The sequence below is a fragment of the Panthera onca genome, chromosome X (genome assembly GCF_046562875.1).
Source record: "Panthera onca isolate mPanOnc1 chromosome X, mPanOnc1 haplotype 2, whole genome shotgun sequence".
Taxonomy (NCBI): Eukaryota; Metazoa; Chordata; class Mammalia; order Carnivora; family Felidae; genus Panthera; species Panthera onca.
Window position 1 is genome coordinate 115,778,354 of NC_138357.1, and position 18,784 is coordinate 115,797,137.

General features: G+C 42.4%; 1 protein-coding gene and 1 pseudogene across 4 annotated transcripts in view; one reads left to right on the forward strand and one right to left on the reverse strand.

Annotated features, from left to right (window-relative positions):
- The first annotated feature begins 28 nt into the window (after positions 1–28).
- Positions 29–18,784, forward strand: part of LOC145714629 (calcineurin B homologous protein 1 pseudogene) — a 31,197-nt pseudogene continuing 12,441 nt past the window's right edge. The window contains exons 1-2 of the transcript XR_014136914.1: positions 29–437; positions 4,003–4,056. The product of XR_014136914.1 is annotated as a calcineurin B homologous protein 1 pseudogene (transcript). The remainder of the gene's footprint in view (positions 438–4,002; positions 4,057–18,784) is intronic.
- The window catches only part of NHS (NHS actin remodeling regulator), a 338,916-nt gene continuing 324,879 nt past the window's right edge, over positions 4,748–18,784 (reverse strand). For 2 of the 3 annotated variants that reach the window (XM_081794284.1, XM_081794286.1), the window contains exons 4-9: positions 17,694–17,756; positions 15,508–15,700; positions 12,762–12,893; positions 8,795–11,776; positions 8,349–8,475; positions 4,748–5,810 (exon numbers count right to left, since the gene is read on the reverse strand). In XM_081794284.1, the coding sequence (XP_081650410.1) occupies positions 5,204–5,810; positions 8,349–8,475; positions 8,795–11,776; positions 12,762–12,893; positions 15,508–15,700; positions 17,694–17,756 (4,104 nt within the window). In that variant the 3' untranslated portion in view covers positions 4,748–5,203. The remainder of the gene's footprint in view (positions 5,811–8,348; positions 8,476–8,794; positions 11,777–12,761; positions 12,894–15,507; positions 15,701–17,693; positions 17,757–18,784) is intronic. The other variant, XM_081794285.1, reaches the window with a different exon arrangement.

An 18,784-nucleotide genomic window follows, 5' to 3' on the forward strand; every position in this document is an offset into this window, starting at 1 on the left:
GCACCCGGCACGCAGGTGCGCCCGGCACGCAGGTGCGCCCGGCACGCAGCTGCGCCCGGCACGCAGCTGCACCCGGCACGCAAGTCTCCACGCGTGCGGTGGTTTACCAAGTCCTCGGGCACCTGCGCAATGGGTGGGGAACGGGACGTTGCTAGGGAGACAGCCGAGGGGAGGGGCTTTGGTTACCCTTGCGCTACCGGCAGTGCCCGCCTCCCAGCGCCAGTATCTGAGTGTTCGAATTCATTTGCCCGCTAAAGCTGCTGGGATTGCGACCCCGCCCTAAACCACAGGCGCGAGCCTCCAACTCTGAGAAGTGTTCCTGCGGCTGCGCAGGGGCGCCGGCGCGCCTGTGCGCTTTCTTCCAGCGCTGGAGAAGCTTCGTGGAGAGGGCTCGGCGGGGTGAAGCCGCTAGGCGCTTGGCCTCCCTACTGCCATTGGTTGGTTATTTGAAAATTTTGTTTTTTTAAATGTAATTCTGTCCCTCCTACCCCCGCCACAGACGTTGACTCTATCCTAGGTGTGCAAGTCATTGTTGAAATTCGAAGGTGGACAGGGGGCGGGGTCTTAGTTTTGGAGGTTTGGTACAAACAAGGGAAAAGTTATTTTAGGAAGTTGTTACCTCGTGGATAGGTGATACAGACCCTGGAGCCGGATTTACTGGGGTTGAATCCCAGCCCCAACACTTAGTTGCTTCAAGGCTTGGGGCGAGTTAAGTAATGGCCCTGTGCTTGCGCTTTCGCATCTGTAAAATGGGCACAGTGTGGGGAGTACATGAGTTTGAGTAAGCAAAGCACTTAGAACACTATCTGGCACATAAACTTGCTATGTAATAAAGGATACGTGACATTATTTAGTGGCATATTATATGTAGATTGAGGCTGCCCATCTTCAGAAGGAGGCACAGTCTGAGGCACCTGGGTGGCTCAGTTGGTTAAGGGTCTGACTCTTGATTTCTGCTCTCATAGCAGAAATAGTCTCATAGTTCCTTAGTTCGGGCTCTGTGCTGTTAGCACAGATTCTCTCCTTGCCCTTCCCCTCCCCTGCTCGCTCTCTTGCTCTCTCTCAAGATAAACCTTAAAAAAAAAACACACAAAAAGGCACAGTCTGAGTAACTGTCAGAAGCAAAGCAGGTGAGTATTTTAAAGTAAAGCCATAAATCTTTTCTTGGCTCACAGAGGAGCTACAAGTATAGTATATATTGGAATTGTATTCTTTCAAATACAAAACGAGATTAGAGGGATGTCTGGCTGGCTCAGCCAGTAGAGTGTGAGACTATTGATCTCGGGCTTGTGAGTTGGAGCCTAGCAGCCCCAAGTGTAGAGATTTAAAAAATCTAGGGGCACCTGGGTGGCTCAGTTGGTTAAGCATTGGACTATTGATTTCAACTCAGGTCATGATCTCACCAACCGTGAGATCGAGCCCACTCATTGGGCTCTGTGCTGACAGCGTGGAGCCTGCTAGGGATTCTCTCTGCCCCTCCCCTGCTCGCTCACTCTCAAATAAACTTAAATAAAAAATAAAATTTAAAAATCTAAAAGACCAAAACATGATTAGAGCCCATTATACAGTATTTATTATTATTATTACTATTTTGCTCCTACTTTTGCTATAGCAGTTCCCTTCCTTTATGTCCAGTTTGAATAAAACACTTGGAGTTTGTGAAACCCCAAGAATACAATTACATAATCCAAGGGAAACCGGTTGTTTAATTGCAGTCACGTTTATTTGCAGTTTCTATACACACTTTCTAGGTAATCAAACTTTTCTGGTACATTTTTTTGAGAGGGGTTCACAATGAAACTGTCACCATTTTTACTAAAAATAAATACAAGACTTAAAGTGTTGCACAGCTCTAAAATATACAAAGGCTTGAATTGAATGTAAACGTTGAAAACATCTTACAAAAGAAACCATTTCTGCAACAATTTAAAAAGTTCATATTTACAAATATTACAAAAATACAAAATGGATGCAAGTCCATAAACCATTGTCTTTTTGGCCAGCATGAACTGGTTCTAGTACCAAAATAGTTACACTGTAACCTTCTTTATAGTTTTAAATCTTTGTCGTCATCTAGTTCTCTAAGTCGGCCGTCACTGCAGCAAATCGACTCACTCACTGACCTTTGGCAAGAGCAAACCGTGTGTTTTGTTTGCAACAACTAGTCCATGTCCTCTACTTAGCCAAAAAAAAAAAAAAGGAAAAAAATTTCCCCCACACAACATAGACATGTTGTATAAACATAAAAGAACAAAAAATTAGCATCAGTGCAAACAACAGAAGAAAAGTTTGGATTGATGTTTTTCACGATACCTAATGTGTGTACCCTGCTTCAAAACGGCAGTGATGTTGAAGACAGCCCTCTAATTCTTGGTTTTATATGCTATGTAATAAAGCCATGTAGAATATTCCAGATTACTAAGGAATTTCTTACTATTTTTTTTTAAACTCAGTTTGTTGCTCAATATTCTTTCCACAGTGAATTTAAAATCCATCATCATTTGGGTTTTTTTTTAATCTATGAAATATAAAATAGAGAAACTCTGCTATAGATTTTTAGAGTAAACAAAATAAGTAAAACTATATTATAAGGGTTAGTTCTGTGATCATTACATATAGAAGGAATCTTATTGCCTCACAATTCAAGTCAGTATGTATTTTAAAAAATATATGGTACCATTACTTAAATTGATGTCAATAATAAAAAGGTGACATTTATTAAAGCCAATTCATGTGTTTCCTATCCAAGATTTAGAATCACTTTTAAAGCCCACATACCTTTCTTTACGCTTAAAAAACCCCTGACTACACAAAAGCCATACTGCAAACGAACTGCTTTTATGAAAATTACAAAAGATCACCTACTGTGACTGGAAATGACGGTTTCTTATCGCATTTGTCTAAAAACATTATTTTTTAAAATTTTGCCAAGTGTACTTTTCAAAGCATGAGAAAAAGTTATTCATGTTCCCATGTGGTGTCAAACCATGCTGGTTTTCTTGATTAATGGGTTCCAATGACAAGTGATGGTCCATTTTTTCAAACCCCCAAACATTTTTCTTTTAGTAAAAAGTATAACACTTTGTAAATGTTCAAATGTACCCTTTACCAGGTAGCTTATCTATCCCAGCACAAACACCCACACCCACACACACATACATTCTCCCTCCTCTACCCCGCCACCCCCCAGCACCCATTTTACACACAAGGATGACAAGAAATTAAGAAATACTATTTGATAGTGAAAACAAATAGTAGAAGAAGCCAGACATTTTTTTCTTTACAAACAAACAAAAAGCCAACAGCAATCAGATTCTCTAATTTTCAATCTGTAACATCTTAGAAAGTGTTTCTATTGAAAGACAGCATCTTCTTAGACCAGGCTTTCTCCTTCATATTGTATGAATTAAACCAAAGCCACAAACCCCCTTTCACACATCCTACTTTCCCAAATACCACTTGCATAAACTTAAAGCCAGCTGCTTATCAGTTTTTCCGTAACTCTGGTCTGTTCTATCATTCTAATTACATTCTATTCATTTATAGGCCATATCCCTTCTTAGTTCTCTCTACATTCTACCTTGTCCCAATCAAAACATATTCTAAGTACATAGCTGCTTATATTTCTGACAAAGCATTTCAAACATTAGTATCATTTCATGTTAAAATCAGAGGTGTAAGAACCATTTGCAGATTTCAACTTGTAACTACTTTTTTTTCAGCTTTAAGACAAGAAAATTCAAGTAATTTCAAGTAATTCAGCTTGTTTCCCTGCCTTCATTTTATCAGAGCACTCGCCCTGACATTTCCTTTCCCACCCACCACCCCTCCCCTTTCGCCATCAAGCAGATACAGTAAAATCAGACAAAAACTCATTTGTATGTAGTGTTGTGAACCAGAGCTGTTCCCCATTCCCAGTTTAACAGCGAATATAAATAATGCATATACACATACCTATTTCCCAACTATATTGTTCACAGTGTCATTTCTGTTACTTTTTAGGTAGCGTGAATCTCATCAGCACAGAGAGAAAGCTTCACTGAAAACTCATTGCAGGTACTTACTGATAAGTCAATAGCTCTGTGGCATGCTTATGTTTTATTTTTGTTAGTTAAAGAACCTGGAGCTAATTGCTACACTGTTTAAGGAGTTTATAGTCATTAGATTATGACTGTTTATGCCCCCAGTAGCCTAATATAAAACATAACCTAAAATTAAGTATTGTTTCCCCTATTCATTCTCTTTAAAGCAATCCATTGAAAAACTAAAAGTCTAAAAGACACTGTCAGATGCTGTTCTTCGGGGCTTTGTGTTGAGAATGGTTCTTCTCATTGATTAAAAAAAAAAAAATCAAAAGCATGCTTTCCATTCTGTCCAAATTACCACATGGTAAATCATAGCCATGTGTTACTATTTGCTTGTTTGGTGCTGCAATTTGTCACAAAAATGGTTAGGTCTGAATTAATTACTTTAAATTAATCACGTTTCAGTATATGACCTCAAGATTTCCTTTATTTCACCAGTTTAAAATTCATAACTGAGGTTTATCACTCAGAAAATCATATTGGTGGACATTTAAATATGGTATTTGATATGAAAATGGTATTCACAGAATACAATTATTACAGTTTATTTCTTGTGTTTTTTAAACAGTTGGTGTGTAGTAGATAATTGGCCACATGTCCACTCGTCATTGATAAATCTATTTACACATTTTTATCAAAAATATGGTATTTACATGTGTGTAGTTCTTTCTTCTAAATTTTGCTGTAGTTCATTTTAATGTAAAAAAATACCAAACCTCCAGAGTAATTTCATCTTCTTAAGAATTATGACAGTGAGGGCTTTGTTTTTTGAATAGGCAGCTCTGGGAAAACTTTTTCTAGGTTTCATGAAAAGCAGACATCTTCAAATTCTGTATTATAAAAGGAATGAGATTGGGTAAATCAAACTATACTAAAGAAAAATATGAAAGACGGTGCAGCTACTTAAAAACATGGAAAATAATCAAGAAAGACCAAACCAGCTTCCATTTCCCCAGCGAATGTTTAGGAATTCGTTGGGAAGCAGCAATGGTGCCCGATGGTGCCCCGTGGTGCGCCGACACCCACCCCCCCTCCCGCCCCCCAGTCCTCCGCACCGGTCCTGCGTCCTCTTAGGACCAAGGGCTCTGGCCTCTGCTAGCCAGCCTGGCCCGGGCCACCTAGGTGGAGCTCTGGGAGGACCGGTCGTCGTGGGGACTCCCGTCAGAATTTTCTGTCTCCCCCTCGGAGATGGCCTGCATGGGCGCGTTGTAGAGCCTGCAGCGGACGCTGTAGCGGCTGCTGCTGGCCGCGGGGGGCGCTCGGGAGCGCCCGACCCTTGCGGATGCTGAGGTGGCAAAGTTCTTGGAGGAGAAGCCTTCTGCGTTCACTCTTGGGGAGCATGGAGACAGCGGGGACAACACCTCGGCTCCAGGGGCCCCCTGATGGGCCTCATGGGCGCTCTGCGGGGACTCCGCCGGGAGCTCCCCTGGGGGTTTGGGCAGGATGGGGCTCTTCAGGATCTCAGTAGCAGACATGCGGTAACTGGAATCCGAGCGGCTTCCTTTCTTGAGCAGCAGCAGCTTAAACTCTTCGTTCGATGTGTTGGACTTTTTGGCGTTTCGGTAGATGAGGCCGGGAGACCTCTGGCTGTTTGGCGTGGTCACGCTGCTGTTGGGCGAAGTGACAGAACCGGCTCCGGCGCTGCCGCTGCCAAGAGCAGCTCTCGATTTGCTTCGAGCAGACATATCCCCAGAATCTTTTCTTCCAAGGACTTTCCTCTTGGACCTTTTGAGAAAAGGAAAAATCTCAGTCCGTGTGGCTTTGTACGAAACTAAAATCATTAAGGCATATTCGTGCCCCTCCTTGAAGAGCGCCTCGGTGCACCCAAGCTGACGGGGTAGTAAGCGTCAGGGGAGTGGACATGAGGACGGAGATGTGGTCCCTGCCCCGATAGCACTCACAGCCTGAGGGAGACTTTCCGATAGCCAGTGGACGTGAACTGGTTCTAGAAATGACCATTTCACATAATGACTAGGGGATGTAGAGGAGGACCTATTGGATGTTTTGCTCGAGTGTAAGAAAATACTGCTGCCTGACTTCCGGTTAGAGGGTAGGCAGTGAAGGACTCTGGCTTTCTCTTGTTAAATCTGTCTCTTCACCACAGATAAAATGATCAGAGGTCTGGGGTTGGTTTCCAGGGAAATACCAGGAGAGCCAAGCGGGTGGAGGTGTGGATGGGACAGGATTAGCTAGAGGTTGATGGTTGACAGGCTTGGGTGATGGGTGTGAGTGGGGTGGAGGAGATGAATCACACCATTCTGTCTCCTTTTTACATTTTCTGTACAAAGAAATTTCTTACGTGACTTTTTAAATAAATCAATCCGGTTTGGGCTGTAAATACAATTTTCCATAGCTGCTTGGTAACATCAGCACTGTATAAGTCAGTAAGCCAACTTTCTGTGCACAGCTGAAAACCTAGACCACCTCTGGAGCTCTACAAACTCTCACAAAAATGAGGTTATTCCTCTCACTGTGCTGTACATAAATAATTAAACCCTACACAAATGCAAATCTTAAGATTACCAAGCTCAGAAAGTCTACCAAACCTAGGCATCCATCATCATATTATTTCTCTTGATAATAGTGTAAATTTAGCGAATCTTCAGCACGATTCAGTTCACTGATAAATAGTGGCAACATGCTCTTTCGCCAGCCTAAAAATCCATAGGATAGAGAAAATGTCAACTTTACAGTTGGAGACCAGCCTCATTTTGGTTCGCCCAAACCTTCCTGGTTGTTATGTTGCACATGCCAGTGTCTAGCACTGCCAGCAGGGGAGGGGTTTCAAACTAACACTTGTTTGTAGCATCTACCGTATTCTAGATGCTAAAATGTTATCTTAGCGTCAAAACTGAACATGCGAGCTATAGGTATCTCCACCAACAGTAAGGAATAGGTAGAGAGGTTTTAACTGACAAGACTGGTCAGGAAGTAGCGGCGCTTAGACTCCATTCCAGATGCTTTTGACTCCGCTACTTACATTCTGTCCACTATTCCAGATACTAACATTTGGTCCTGTGGGGTAAGAACTCGGCTCTTTAACTTATATAGCATTTTATTAACTGGTCCTAAGATAAAGTGGGGAAGGGAAATATAATTGGAGCTTAGCCTACACATGGAGCAAAGAAAACATAAACTGATGATTCTTCACTCTCTGAGTGGAAAGGTGTGCCTGCTAAAGGAATAGCCACACAGAAGGCATTTCTGACTGACTCCTTTAAAAAAAGTTGAAGAGTGATGCTCCTTCTTTATGAGAAAACCACATCAACGGAAAACTCAAGTTCCCTTAAAAACTAGAATTCCAGGGGAAATGATGGTAAGCTGCTTGTGAAAAAACTTGCTTCAAAAAATACAATTTCATAAGGTACAAGAGACAGTCCCCGAGTTTTGTCCTTTGGGAGTCCCATCTAGGTCACGGAGGCCTAGTGGAAGACGGCGGTCGTGGTTGTGAAAGGAGTAGGCACATCAGGATTGGATAGCTCAGTCTGATGTGGGATCGCTTTCCAAGCACTAGTTCCTGCTCTGTCCATCGGTCACAAGTTGTAAGGAGTATATATTCTTGTACACATGGCTCTTGATCGCAGGTGGCAGGTGAGAGAACGTGAATGGGTAACATGGACGCAACAGTGTCTTAGAAAAACAGCCCAGAGGACATTCTCTGTTCGTGGGATTTGGAGCACTAATTTTAGAGAAGGCCAGTGTTATTAAAGACATTTAAGTTTTAGGAAGGTAGGGAAAAAAGGGAGCAGTGATTAGTTCTGATCTATGAAATGGGCAAGTTTATACACTCTCTTGTCTCCAACTTGGGTTCTGTCTAGTGAATCAACTTGCATTGGTCTCTGCTAGTATAGGATTACAGCTGTGAGCATATTTTTTTTTTTTGGCTCAAGAAATTATTTTCAGTCCAAGATGACAGTAGCGTTTGAGCTTTCACTCTAAGTTACTTAACCATAAATTGTTTTCAAATGAGAACTTGTTCTAGAATGTCTTTCCTATGGAAAAAACATCTCCCTTCAGCAGTTCTTATGAAAGTCTCTCAGTTGAGGTCAAGCTATATATAAAGGCTTGCATTGTCCCGCACAAATGTCAATCTGTCACTTTGACTTGGAAAAACAATTTTTCTTTGCTTTTTTGCTGAATGTGTCACAAGTACACAAGGCTTTCCCATATTTGCATTTCATGAGATGCACTATGAAAAGGAAAACTTTCGGTATTGTTGCCTCACCTGTGAAAAAAGGAAAACTTTTGGTATTGTTGCCTCACCTGTGAATGACTGCAAATAAATCCTCAGTTGTACGAGGTTTGTTTGGAGACACGAACACACCTTCTGCTTCAGCCTGAGAGTCTTCACTGAGTGGCGAAATCATAGAGTCATCACTCGGTGACGATTCTTAAATTAAGAAAAAAAACCCGCATCTTTAGGAGGAAGATACCAGGCATGCTGCTGTGTTTCAGTGACTTGTGGAATAAATGAACAACAGTTACCTTACTGCTGTTTTTAAAAAGATGTCTGTCACAGCTCAGTCCCTCAATAACAAAAACTTTTTATCTCAATTGTTGTAATAAGTAAAAAAAAAAAAAAAAAAAAAAAAAGTGGAGGGAAACCAACCCCCAGGGTGGTGCTATGTCACAGGGAACATAAGAAAGGAAAAACTTAAGGAAGTGCCACGAGACACCTTTCCATTGTGACAAAGGTATCAACGACTGACCTTTCAGTGAAACCTCCTCCATACTTCCTTGGGTCTCCTCTGCTCCGCTGTTATCAGAGGCACTTTTGGCTGAAATACCTGAAGCGATATTTTCCTGCTCGGAACGTTTTTCAGGGCATGGATTTGCAGTTGATACCTCTGCTTCGTAGCTGATAGTCCCAGGCACTTGGTCATGGTGGCGGCTCGTCCCCAGTTGCTGCTTAAGTTGATTGTTTATGTCTGTGGGTCTGGTTGGTGCGTCCGACTGAGAAGTGAGCACATCTGCAGACTCCAGGCGAGCAGCTTCCTCTCCACCTGCAGAGGATGCCTTCTGCGCCTGTGCCGGGGCTTCGTCTGCACCAGCTCCATATTGGAGTGTTTTACCATCCACATCAGTTAGGCGGGCGACAGAGACCCTCTGAAATCCTTCTGTGGGAAAGTCACAAGTTTTACTTGGTGTGTTTTCTGGAATGGGCTCACTCTCCATAGGTATTGGGTCTCTTGTGACACTTGACTCTAGAAGATTGCTACCAGCTGAGGTAACTGTTTCTGGGTCACAATGATTCTTTACATCAAAAGTACGTTTTTTCTCTAGCTGTAGTTTATCCGGTCCCATCTCAAGTGCAGAGGAGTCTAAAAAGGACAGTATGGTGTCTTCAGTGGAGTACTGACGTGATACTGATTTCTTAGCCATATGTGGCTTCATCTTGCCTGGCGACAGGGCAGCCATTGCGAGAGCATTGTCCTCTAAGTAGGGGAGATCTGTATTGTTGCCTTCTTTCTGTTTAGCTTCTTCAGACTTACTGATGGACCTAAGGTTCACAGATTTCAGGACTGTCGGTGTAATTGCAAGGGATGGTGGAGGATTGGACTTGAGTGTTTCTCCTACTGGGTTCTGCTTATTATGACTAAACACATGCAGTGGGTGACGGTGGTGGAATGGTTTATTCAAGACACTATGAAGAGCACTTAGGTCAAGATGGGTGGGAGGTATAATTGGAAGTTCAAGGTCTTTACTCAGTGACAGAGCTCCATCTTTTAAAGAGGGTTGCTGTAGTGAGGATTTCCTTTCTGGGACTTTCGGTTTTCTTTTGCTACCTCCAGGAGACAGTGGACCGGAAAAGAAAGCTGTAGGGAAAGAGGAGGTTGGTGTTTCAGACTGGCTCGAGTAGCCACTTGATGGGGATGCCAAGCCGGCCAGCTTTTCTGGTGAAGCCAGTTTAAACTCATTGTCAACAGAAGGAAGGGATGGGGTGGTAGCTCTTGATTCTGACTGGGATGTTTGGGACTCAGAGCTCTCTGGAGATTTGATGCATTCGATAACTGTGGTACCCGTAGCAGTGCTTGAATTAGATAAAGATCTGTAAGGATCGTTTGTTTTCAAGTCATTTAGAAGCCAGAGATCTGCATAATGAGTTGAGTCAGCACCTTCATCTTTGAATGGTGGAATATCTGAAGTGTCTAACTGAGGTTCCTTAATACCATGTTCACTCTGATTCATCCAAGAAGATTCCTGCTTGGCGGGAAGGTTGGCATTTTCCATTCGAGAAGGCGTGTTGGAGAAATCAAGAGGCAGCTTCATTTCCCTGGAACTGTGAGGCAGGAGCTGGCCAGTGTTCATCTTTGGTTCTTTCTTCTCAGAAACGTCTGCATTTCCATCGGACTTCCTCAGTGATGAGCTCCGTTTAGGTGGGGTCGGCTTTGCCTTTGGTTTCCTGAAAGAGATGCTTGGTCTTCCCTGCCTCCTGTGGTCTAAGTAGTCCTGCCAGGCACAGTCCGGGAGAGTAGGAGGAACCCCCATGCCCTGGCCATTCTCTGGGCCCGGGGCTGCATAGTGACAGACATAACTCTTGTTACCTTTGAGGCCACAGTCAAAGTGCATGGAAGTGTAGTATCCTTCTGTGTCCACTGAAAAGTGAGAGCTAGTGTCTGCTTTGTCTGATGGAGACTTTTCCAGAAAGCTGTCGTAGGTGGCCATGCTTGTGAAGCTCGGGCAGCCCAGGCTGTCTGCCTTGGGGCGTTCAGGACTAAAATCCTGGCGGCAGGAGGCATCGTGATGGTGATGCAGGTAGTTCCACTCACTGTCACTTGTGTTGCTGTTGTTGGGGTCATCCAGCAGGTCGGCCACCGTGGAGGTAAAGGAGTTTGCCCGGTGGCCTCTCACTTTATCCAGGTGGTCGTTGTACTGCTCGGTCACGAAGACGGTGGCATCCTCATTAGCATGAGGGGCCGTGTTTAGGGACAACTCCGAGTCACAGTGTGAAGAGCCAGTGAGGGGAGGAGAAGCTGCAGGAGGAATCGTCTCTGAGGTCTGTGAGGGGCATGTGGAGCTGCTCCCACTCCAGTTGCCGCTGGATGACTGGTGCTCGTCCTTCTGGTCCATGTGGCTGCTGAGGAGGACGCCAGCCGTGGAGATGCAGTGGATGGGGCTCCCAAAGGTGTCCGAGTTGGAGGAGATGTCACAGCTGCCAGAATCGGCAGCCATTCGGGATAGACGCGACCTCCCTCTCTCATTTAACTTGTGCTGGGGGCTGTGAAGATGTTGAGAGCAAGCCAGGCCCAGAGCAGGCTGGCGTTCCTGTGCACTCGGGCTGCTGGGGGCGTCACTGCAATCATTAGTGTTTCTTTCTCGGTCACTCACGAAAGACTCCCCCTCTTCATATGCTGAGGGTTTAGCACCACCTTTGGGCTCAGCATCCCCACCTCTGTTGCCCTCCCGGGGAAGGCTCCGAGATCTTGTGCGGCTGCTCACTGCTGTAGTAAACATGGCGTCGCCTTTGTCTGCCAACGCGGAGATGTTGCCGGCAGAATGAGAAAGGGAAGCTGCGATGCTCTGACCCCTTTGAGCTCTGATTCTCCTTCTGGATGGAGCAGCAATCAGAATATCTTCGGTTTGGCACTCCGAGTCCCTGGTTCCAGACCTCCTGTTGACAGTGCTGGAAGGGTCTGGATGTGTGTGCACGATCACATTCCTCTCCCTGGCCACAGGGGATTCATCAGAATCTAGGGTACATGGACAGCACAGTGAGATATTGTATACCTCAGCAGGCTAACACACATTCTGAGAGATGCCCACAAATCTGGGTGCGGCATGCTGGATCTTTCTCTTTGAGAAAAAACAAGCAGCACGTAAAATTAGGAGAAAGTTAAAAGGCTTTGGGGAATCTGCCCATTTGCCTCTCTGTGTCTCTGTCCCTCTCCCTCTCCCTCTCTACACACACACACATTTTCTTAGTGTATACTAAGAGAACATGTTCTTAGATCTTTTGTGAATTCTCTCTCTTCACTGTCAAATTATTTGCCCCAGTAAGTGATGACTATTTTTTTTTTAAACTAAAGTTAAACTAAAGTGCATTTAGTCTTCTTGGCCACTATTCTTTTTTATTTTGTAATATATACTCAACAAAGTAAAACTCTTATAACTCATTATATGTAATAATAGAGATGCTACCCTAATAATAATAATAGCAACAACAATAATAAAATGTAGGAAGAGATTCCTAAATACATGGAACAGAAAAAAAAATAGAAAAAAAAGTCATAAAGCGTAACATGTTATCAGTATTCAATATTTAATTGAATATGCTTGAAATTTACCTTTTTAAAATAGTTAATGCCATAAAAGTATATCTCTCTTCAAATAAAGGTATAATTTTTTAAAAATAATTTTTCGCAGAATCTTGTTAGTTTTTATTCATTATTTCCATCTTAATAAAACTTTTAAAAAATTACCAAAATATTACATTTCAGCCGTAAGACCTGAACATATATACCTAAATCCATAAGGTTAAAATCTTCATGGTCAAGGACAGAGATTCAAAAAGTAATACCACCAGCTTGCTGAACACAAAACAAGTACACACCATTTCAAAGCCTCTACAAGTTACCACACTATTTTTAAGGAAGCTGATTAAAAGGCCGGCTTCCATTTCCCCTCCTTATAATCGCACCCAACAGAATGTTAACCATTAACAGTTTTATACCACACCTATTTCTTGTTGGACTCTTCTGGGGATACCCGAGATGGTTTTCCTCCTCCTCAGTTTTCGTCTCCGCTGTAGTACGGATTGTGAATGAACAAGAGAGCAGCGTATACTAGCCTCTCTGTCAAAACCAACTCCTGCAACCCACAAATAGGTCTCATTAGCCTTTAGAAATGGCAAACAAATTTTCATTTGCTTGGAACACAGTGATATTTATTGATTGGAAGTAAAGGAAGAGTTTGGATTAAGCCCGTGAATAAATATAAGGGAGCCCTTATTCAGCTCTTATTTAAATTACTCTGCGGTACATTAAGCTTTACTTCTAAATGCGGCTCTGCACAACAGCTTGCACTGCCAAGAGCAACAAGCAAAGAAGGAGAATCAAAAGAAAGAGGAGAGAAAAATAACATCAAAGAATCACTCTCACACAGAAACAGCTCCTTAAGGACTCACAACCTTTAGTTACTATTTACTGGGCTCTCTGATGCTGTCTTTGCAGAGTAGATCCAGAGCTAAGATGCTAACCCAAATTAGTTCAGCTAACATTTCCTGACCCATCTCTTCACTAAAAGCATCTTTGTGAGGTATCTTTTCCCTCTCTACCCACTACACTGCAACCCTACACACACACACACACACACACACACGCACACTCTTTCTGTGACGAGAAAGTAGCCTAAAGATTTGTTTTTAAATTCTCATGTAACTCTTTCTACTTTCTTCTACTGACCCAGTTGGACACTTTTTGGTTTGGTACCAGGGTCTTATCAATATAAGAGGAAAGTACAAGGCAGTCCTCAGTTCTGTCCTTGAGTGGGTCTGCCTTCTCCATCAGGTGGAAATGAAGCTGGGAGTCCCAGTCTTTACAGTGAGTCTCTGTTTGCTTTTATAAATACAGGGGCCAGACCTTGATGCCTATCTGTTTCTCTTTCCATAATCACATCATTGCTACACTACAGGCAGTCTTATCAAATCTAGAATGGTGAAGGAGGTGGTGAGGAACTCAAACTCCTGTCTGGCATAGGCATGCGCCATGGATTTGTCAGCGTGAGCTTTGCCTCAGAAAGTCATGATGCCAAAAGTGCTTTGGAATCTGGTTACCTCATCATTTATCCTGACTGTTAAGCATAGAGCAGGATGGCACGTTAAACTTCGGCTCAGCTATATAATGAAGCACTCTGAGTTCTGCTTAGCATCACAGTGACAACAGTTTCTAGAACTCACTTTGAAAAAAGTCTGAGATATCACATGATGAATAATTACAATATTATTGGAGAATCTGTACTAACGGAATTTTCCTTTCTTAGCTCCAACCAAAAATTAAGATCCTTCATTCTACTCATACTAATTACAGGACGTCTGGCATACAGACACACTTTATGTTATATGGACGTCATTAGCAGCTTTCTCATTAAAGCTCTTGAAATCAGCATATAATCTAGGCTTTAGTCTGAGAGTTCCTGAAATAAAGCAGAAGGAAAGATCTTCCTTTTTCCTGAATCACAAGACCCATAATCAAAGAACTAAATTTGAAAACAAGATTTACTTACAGTGTTATGAAGAAAGCAGGTGGTGCTCAAATCGAATGTTCCCAGAATGGAAAGTTAGTTTAAGAGGATGCCAAAACGATACATTTTGACACCTACCTAATCCAACCCATTTAGATTGTGGACATCAGATAAAGTACACATCCTTAGAACAATTTATCCTACAAGTTGAGTAGATCATTGGGAAAATTACTCCCACCTCATAACCAGCTGATCAACCAGAATTCTTGTTTTTCAGGAAGGAAATAACGTCTATCCCAGATACCTGTTCATCCTTTGCTCTCCACTTTATGGGAGAGAAATCTCAGTGGGGTTAATAATAGCCATGTCCAAAATGCATCTCAAGCGACATGCAATTTTTAGTCCCATGGTACCAGGAAAAAAGTCAGTAATTATATGGCCATTTGGAAAATTTCAATATGCAAATAAGTCAAAACATAACTATTACAGATGTTTAAAGAAAGCCCAGTGGATAGATCGTTTTATGTCTATCTTTGAAAGTTAGAATATGTCATAACATTATTTTACTTAAAGCTGAGATTACCTGGAATTTACAATTGCTGCAGGCAAACTTTTCAAGAAAAGTCCGTACAGGTTTACATTTGACTTAGACTAATACACTCTCAATACACAAGAGGAGGAAAGCAGAGAGGAATGGAAGACAGGCTTGCTGGATTAGAATAGAATTCAGCCTTCATCTCTGAATACATATATTTTTAGGTCAGAAATCACCAAAATCGATGCAGAAGTCTAAACGATCTTTTAAACAAGCCTACCTTCATCCAGGGAAGCCTGAAAACAGATTTTATAGTTGGTCTACAGGATCATTACTTGCCGTTTGAGGGACCTGGGGTTTGCTGTTTTCTCTCTTGCTGGGCCATGCATCATTATCATATGATTAATCACTGCCGCTTTCTCCATTATTTCAGTCAGCTATGACCAAAGAGCTGTTTGGTGACTTTTTTCAAAAAGAAACTGTCCATCATTTACATAACAAGCGGCCCAGCAAAACATATGCAAATTGATGTTCAAAACCTGACAAAAGCATATTGAACATCTTCTGGGTTGTATTCTGATGAAAAAGGTATTGCTTGTTTACAAAGCGGTGTTCTTAACTGGTACACCCAGAGGCACAGGTTTTGAACATATTTAAAACGCAGAATATTCTGACCCGACTGCCCCTAAGAAAAGAACAGAACGTTACCAGTGACATTGATGGGAATAATGCAAGAAGAGATCACTTGGGCATCTTGTTTCATTTTCTCCTCTGGTGTTGGGAGAGGCAGTGCTTTGCTCCAGTTGGTCTGCTTGTCCAGTGTCGAGGGGATATTGTGTACCGGGTTTTTCGGCCTCTGCCCTAACGTGACATCTGTGTCTTCATCTTCTGGGGGATGGGACTGCAAATGAAGTACATTCAGACTTTGCCATCATGGTTTATATGTAAGCACACATATTAAGGAATTTCCCAGTTAAGAACAGTGAGGTCAGAAATAAGCTTTTAGATCAAAGGAAGAATTCCTAGAAATAGTAAGCACAACTAATCGAAAGTTATGATTTCAATAGTCAAGAGACACAGAAGAAAAAATGGGCTACATGAACATGCTTTTCAGGTCAAATGGAATTAAGAGGAGAGACAGGTAGCCATAAATCCCCAAACTTCAAACTGAAGAAAAATCTGAGTCTCTAATCTAGTGAGAGGTAGATTCTGGATATCTATCTCGCTGTATATTGCTACTGAAAGTCTTGAGAGCTCAAAATGACTGGGATCAAAGGGAGAAGATGATATAGATGCCTACGAAAAGGTTCAGAAAACGTGCCAGAAAACCTGGAGTCAGGAGACATTCCAGAACACATCACCTGGAAGGACAAAGCCTATCTTAATCTGAGAGGCTGGATTAAAACATAAGGAGTTAATTTTACTGCACGACAATGGCATTTGTGAATAACATTTGAAAAATGTAGTTTCACCAACGCTGCGTGCACACGGAAAAACAAATCCCCCCACTTACTACAGTGGAAAATACAAAAGCAGTTAATGGGGAGAAAGAGTCGAGAGGGCTTCTTTTTCAAATTCAGAATAGTAAAGGGCCTTAGCTGAGTTTCTTTCCGCTTTGCAGTGTGAAGCTTTTCTTCTAGCTGTTTAGTTAGAGGCCTTGACTTCTGTATGGCATTTGAAAATTCTCCATCCAAACCCTTGATAGATATTAATATCGTCTACCTTTTACTTCAGGGCTGGGGTCCTAACCCAGATTATTAAAAAGGCTCCATTCCAATTTTGATTTCAGGGTTGGGTTTCTAAACCAGATTATCTTAAAAGACCCAGTTTTCACCACTGAACCTAGTTTTCTTTCTTTACATAATTTGGAGGAAGGTGAGTGTATAAAATAAATACTTTTTCCTCTTATTCCAGTTAAGTTTTAATAATATTCTGTCCTAAAATCACAAAAAAATTTTTTTTCTCATCCTCATATTTGGAAGCATTGTGTCCTGTTGACTCAGGATTTCACATATTGTCAAATTGTTCTCGGGTCCTCTTAAAGAGAAGATTCCAGAGCCACTCGTTTAAGTTAACCCCGCAGCATTTGCTTACCTTGTCAGAGGTATCTGCGAAACCCCCCAACACACCCAACAGGATATGATTGCCCCCCCCCCCAGAAAAATATGTTCGCCATGAACATTTTAGTAAAACATCGCAACCTTCTTTCTCTCTTCAGCTTTTGTGCAGATTCCCAGCGAAGCGAATAGCTCAAATAAAGTTGGAGCACAAAAGACTTTGTTTCCTAGGTAACTTCCAAAAAGAAAAAAAAAAGTTTGGTGCATGCAAAACGAGAGACAGAAAAAGAGGGAGAGCGAGCGAGCGAGAGCTGGAAAGAAACCCCCACCACCAGAGGCCACATTTCCTAGGCGATTCCTTCCTTGAATAACAATGGGCTGGGAAACAAAGAAAGAATAGTGACCTGACTACAGGCTCTGACCAGCAGCCAAAAGCACGTTTTATTTAACGGCGACAGGGATAACTGGCTGCCCGAGAATCCTTTTGTCCTCTTCTCTTTTTTTGATTTGAGAAGTTTCACAGTTCTGATAAATATAGGGCAAGTCGGAATTTCTTCCCTTCGAACTATAAAGTCCAGGAGTGGCAATAGGTGATGCGTGTCTTGAACAGAGCCTTAATTGCACTTTAGGGGGGAAAAGTAAGTGGGAAAGACAGCCAAGGACACTGCTGTCTAAATCATATTTTATTTAATTCAAGTTAGGAAAATATCACTCTTAAAGTGGAGTTAAAAGAGTACCTGTTAGTTAGAAACAACAGTTTGCCATAGTTAAAAGACAGAAGAAAGTGTCTGGAGAGAGTGGGATAGGGCTGTGATGGAATGTTCTCAGAACCAGTACCTTTCTACTCCATGGGGTCATGTGGCAACACTCAGTGGGGGAGGGCGAACGGGTGCTGTTAAACTATGAACATGAAATGCAAAAAAAGAAAAAATTAAAAACATGCACACAACATACAGTACACCCTGGTTAAGCCAAGTCTGTAATATCAGTGAATGAATGTATACTGGGATAGCTCTCTCTCTCTCTCTCTCTCCCCCTCCCTCCCTCCCTCCCTCCCCCTCCCTCCCTCCCTCTCTCTCCCCTTCCTTCCTTCTGAATACGTCCCTATTTTATGAGAAGTAGCATAAATAGCGGTTAAGAGCACAGACTTTGGAGCTAGACTGTCTGAGTTCAGATCCTGGTTCTACCACTTCTTTGCTTTGTGGCCGGGGACAAGTATTCAACCTTTCTAAGGTCAATTTCCTCATTTGGAAGATAGGGAGATAACAGCATCTATCTACCCTTCAGGATTCTTTTGAGGATTAAATGAGTAAATATACAGAACAGACTGAGAGGAATGTTGGCACTCAATAAGCTCTCTAAGTCCGTGTCAGCTACTACCACCACTACTGCTACTATTATTATTGTCCTTACCTCGTAGCCGTGGCATATCTGTGACACTGTTTTTGCAAAATAGTGACTTTCCTTTAGCTCCCAATCCCAATTTGTTAATTTGGGAAATACTGAATTATTTTCCTTCCTTACAGTGAATTCATTTTCCTGTGAGCTCCTTGAAAGAAAATTCCCTGTGTGCAATGTCTTCCTCCAGGTTGCTTAAAATTTGCCTCTTCCTCATATTCATAGACTGTATTTGAAGACAAGACCAGGTTCAAGGGCATGTGACAAGGCCCCACACTCAGGACACCAAGCTTTTTTGAGTAAGGGGCCCTACCTTTTCATTTTGCACCGGGCCCCACAAATTACGTGGCTGGTCCTATTTAGAGAATAATCAGGTAACTAGAATCCCCTTTTCAGGATCTACTGAGAAGGACTTTGAAACTCTTTTAAACTCTAAACCATGTCAGCTTTGGATTCAATTAGGCCTCTATTACAGCACTTTCCATATAGCATTGCTTTAACATAACCTGAACTATCCCTGGATGTGTCTT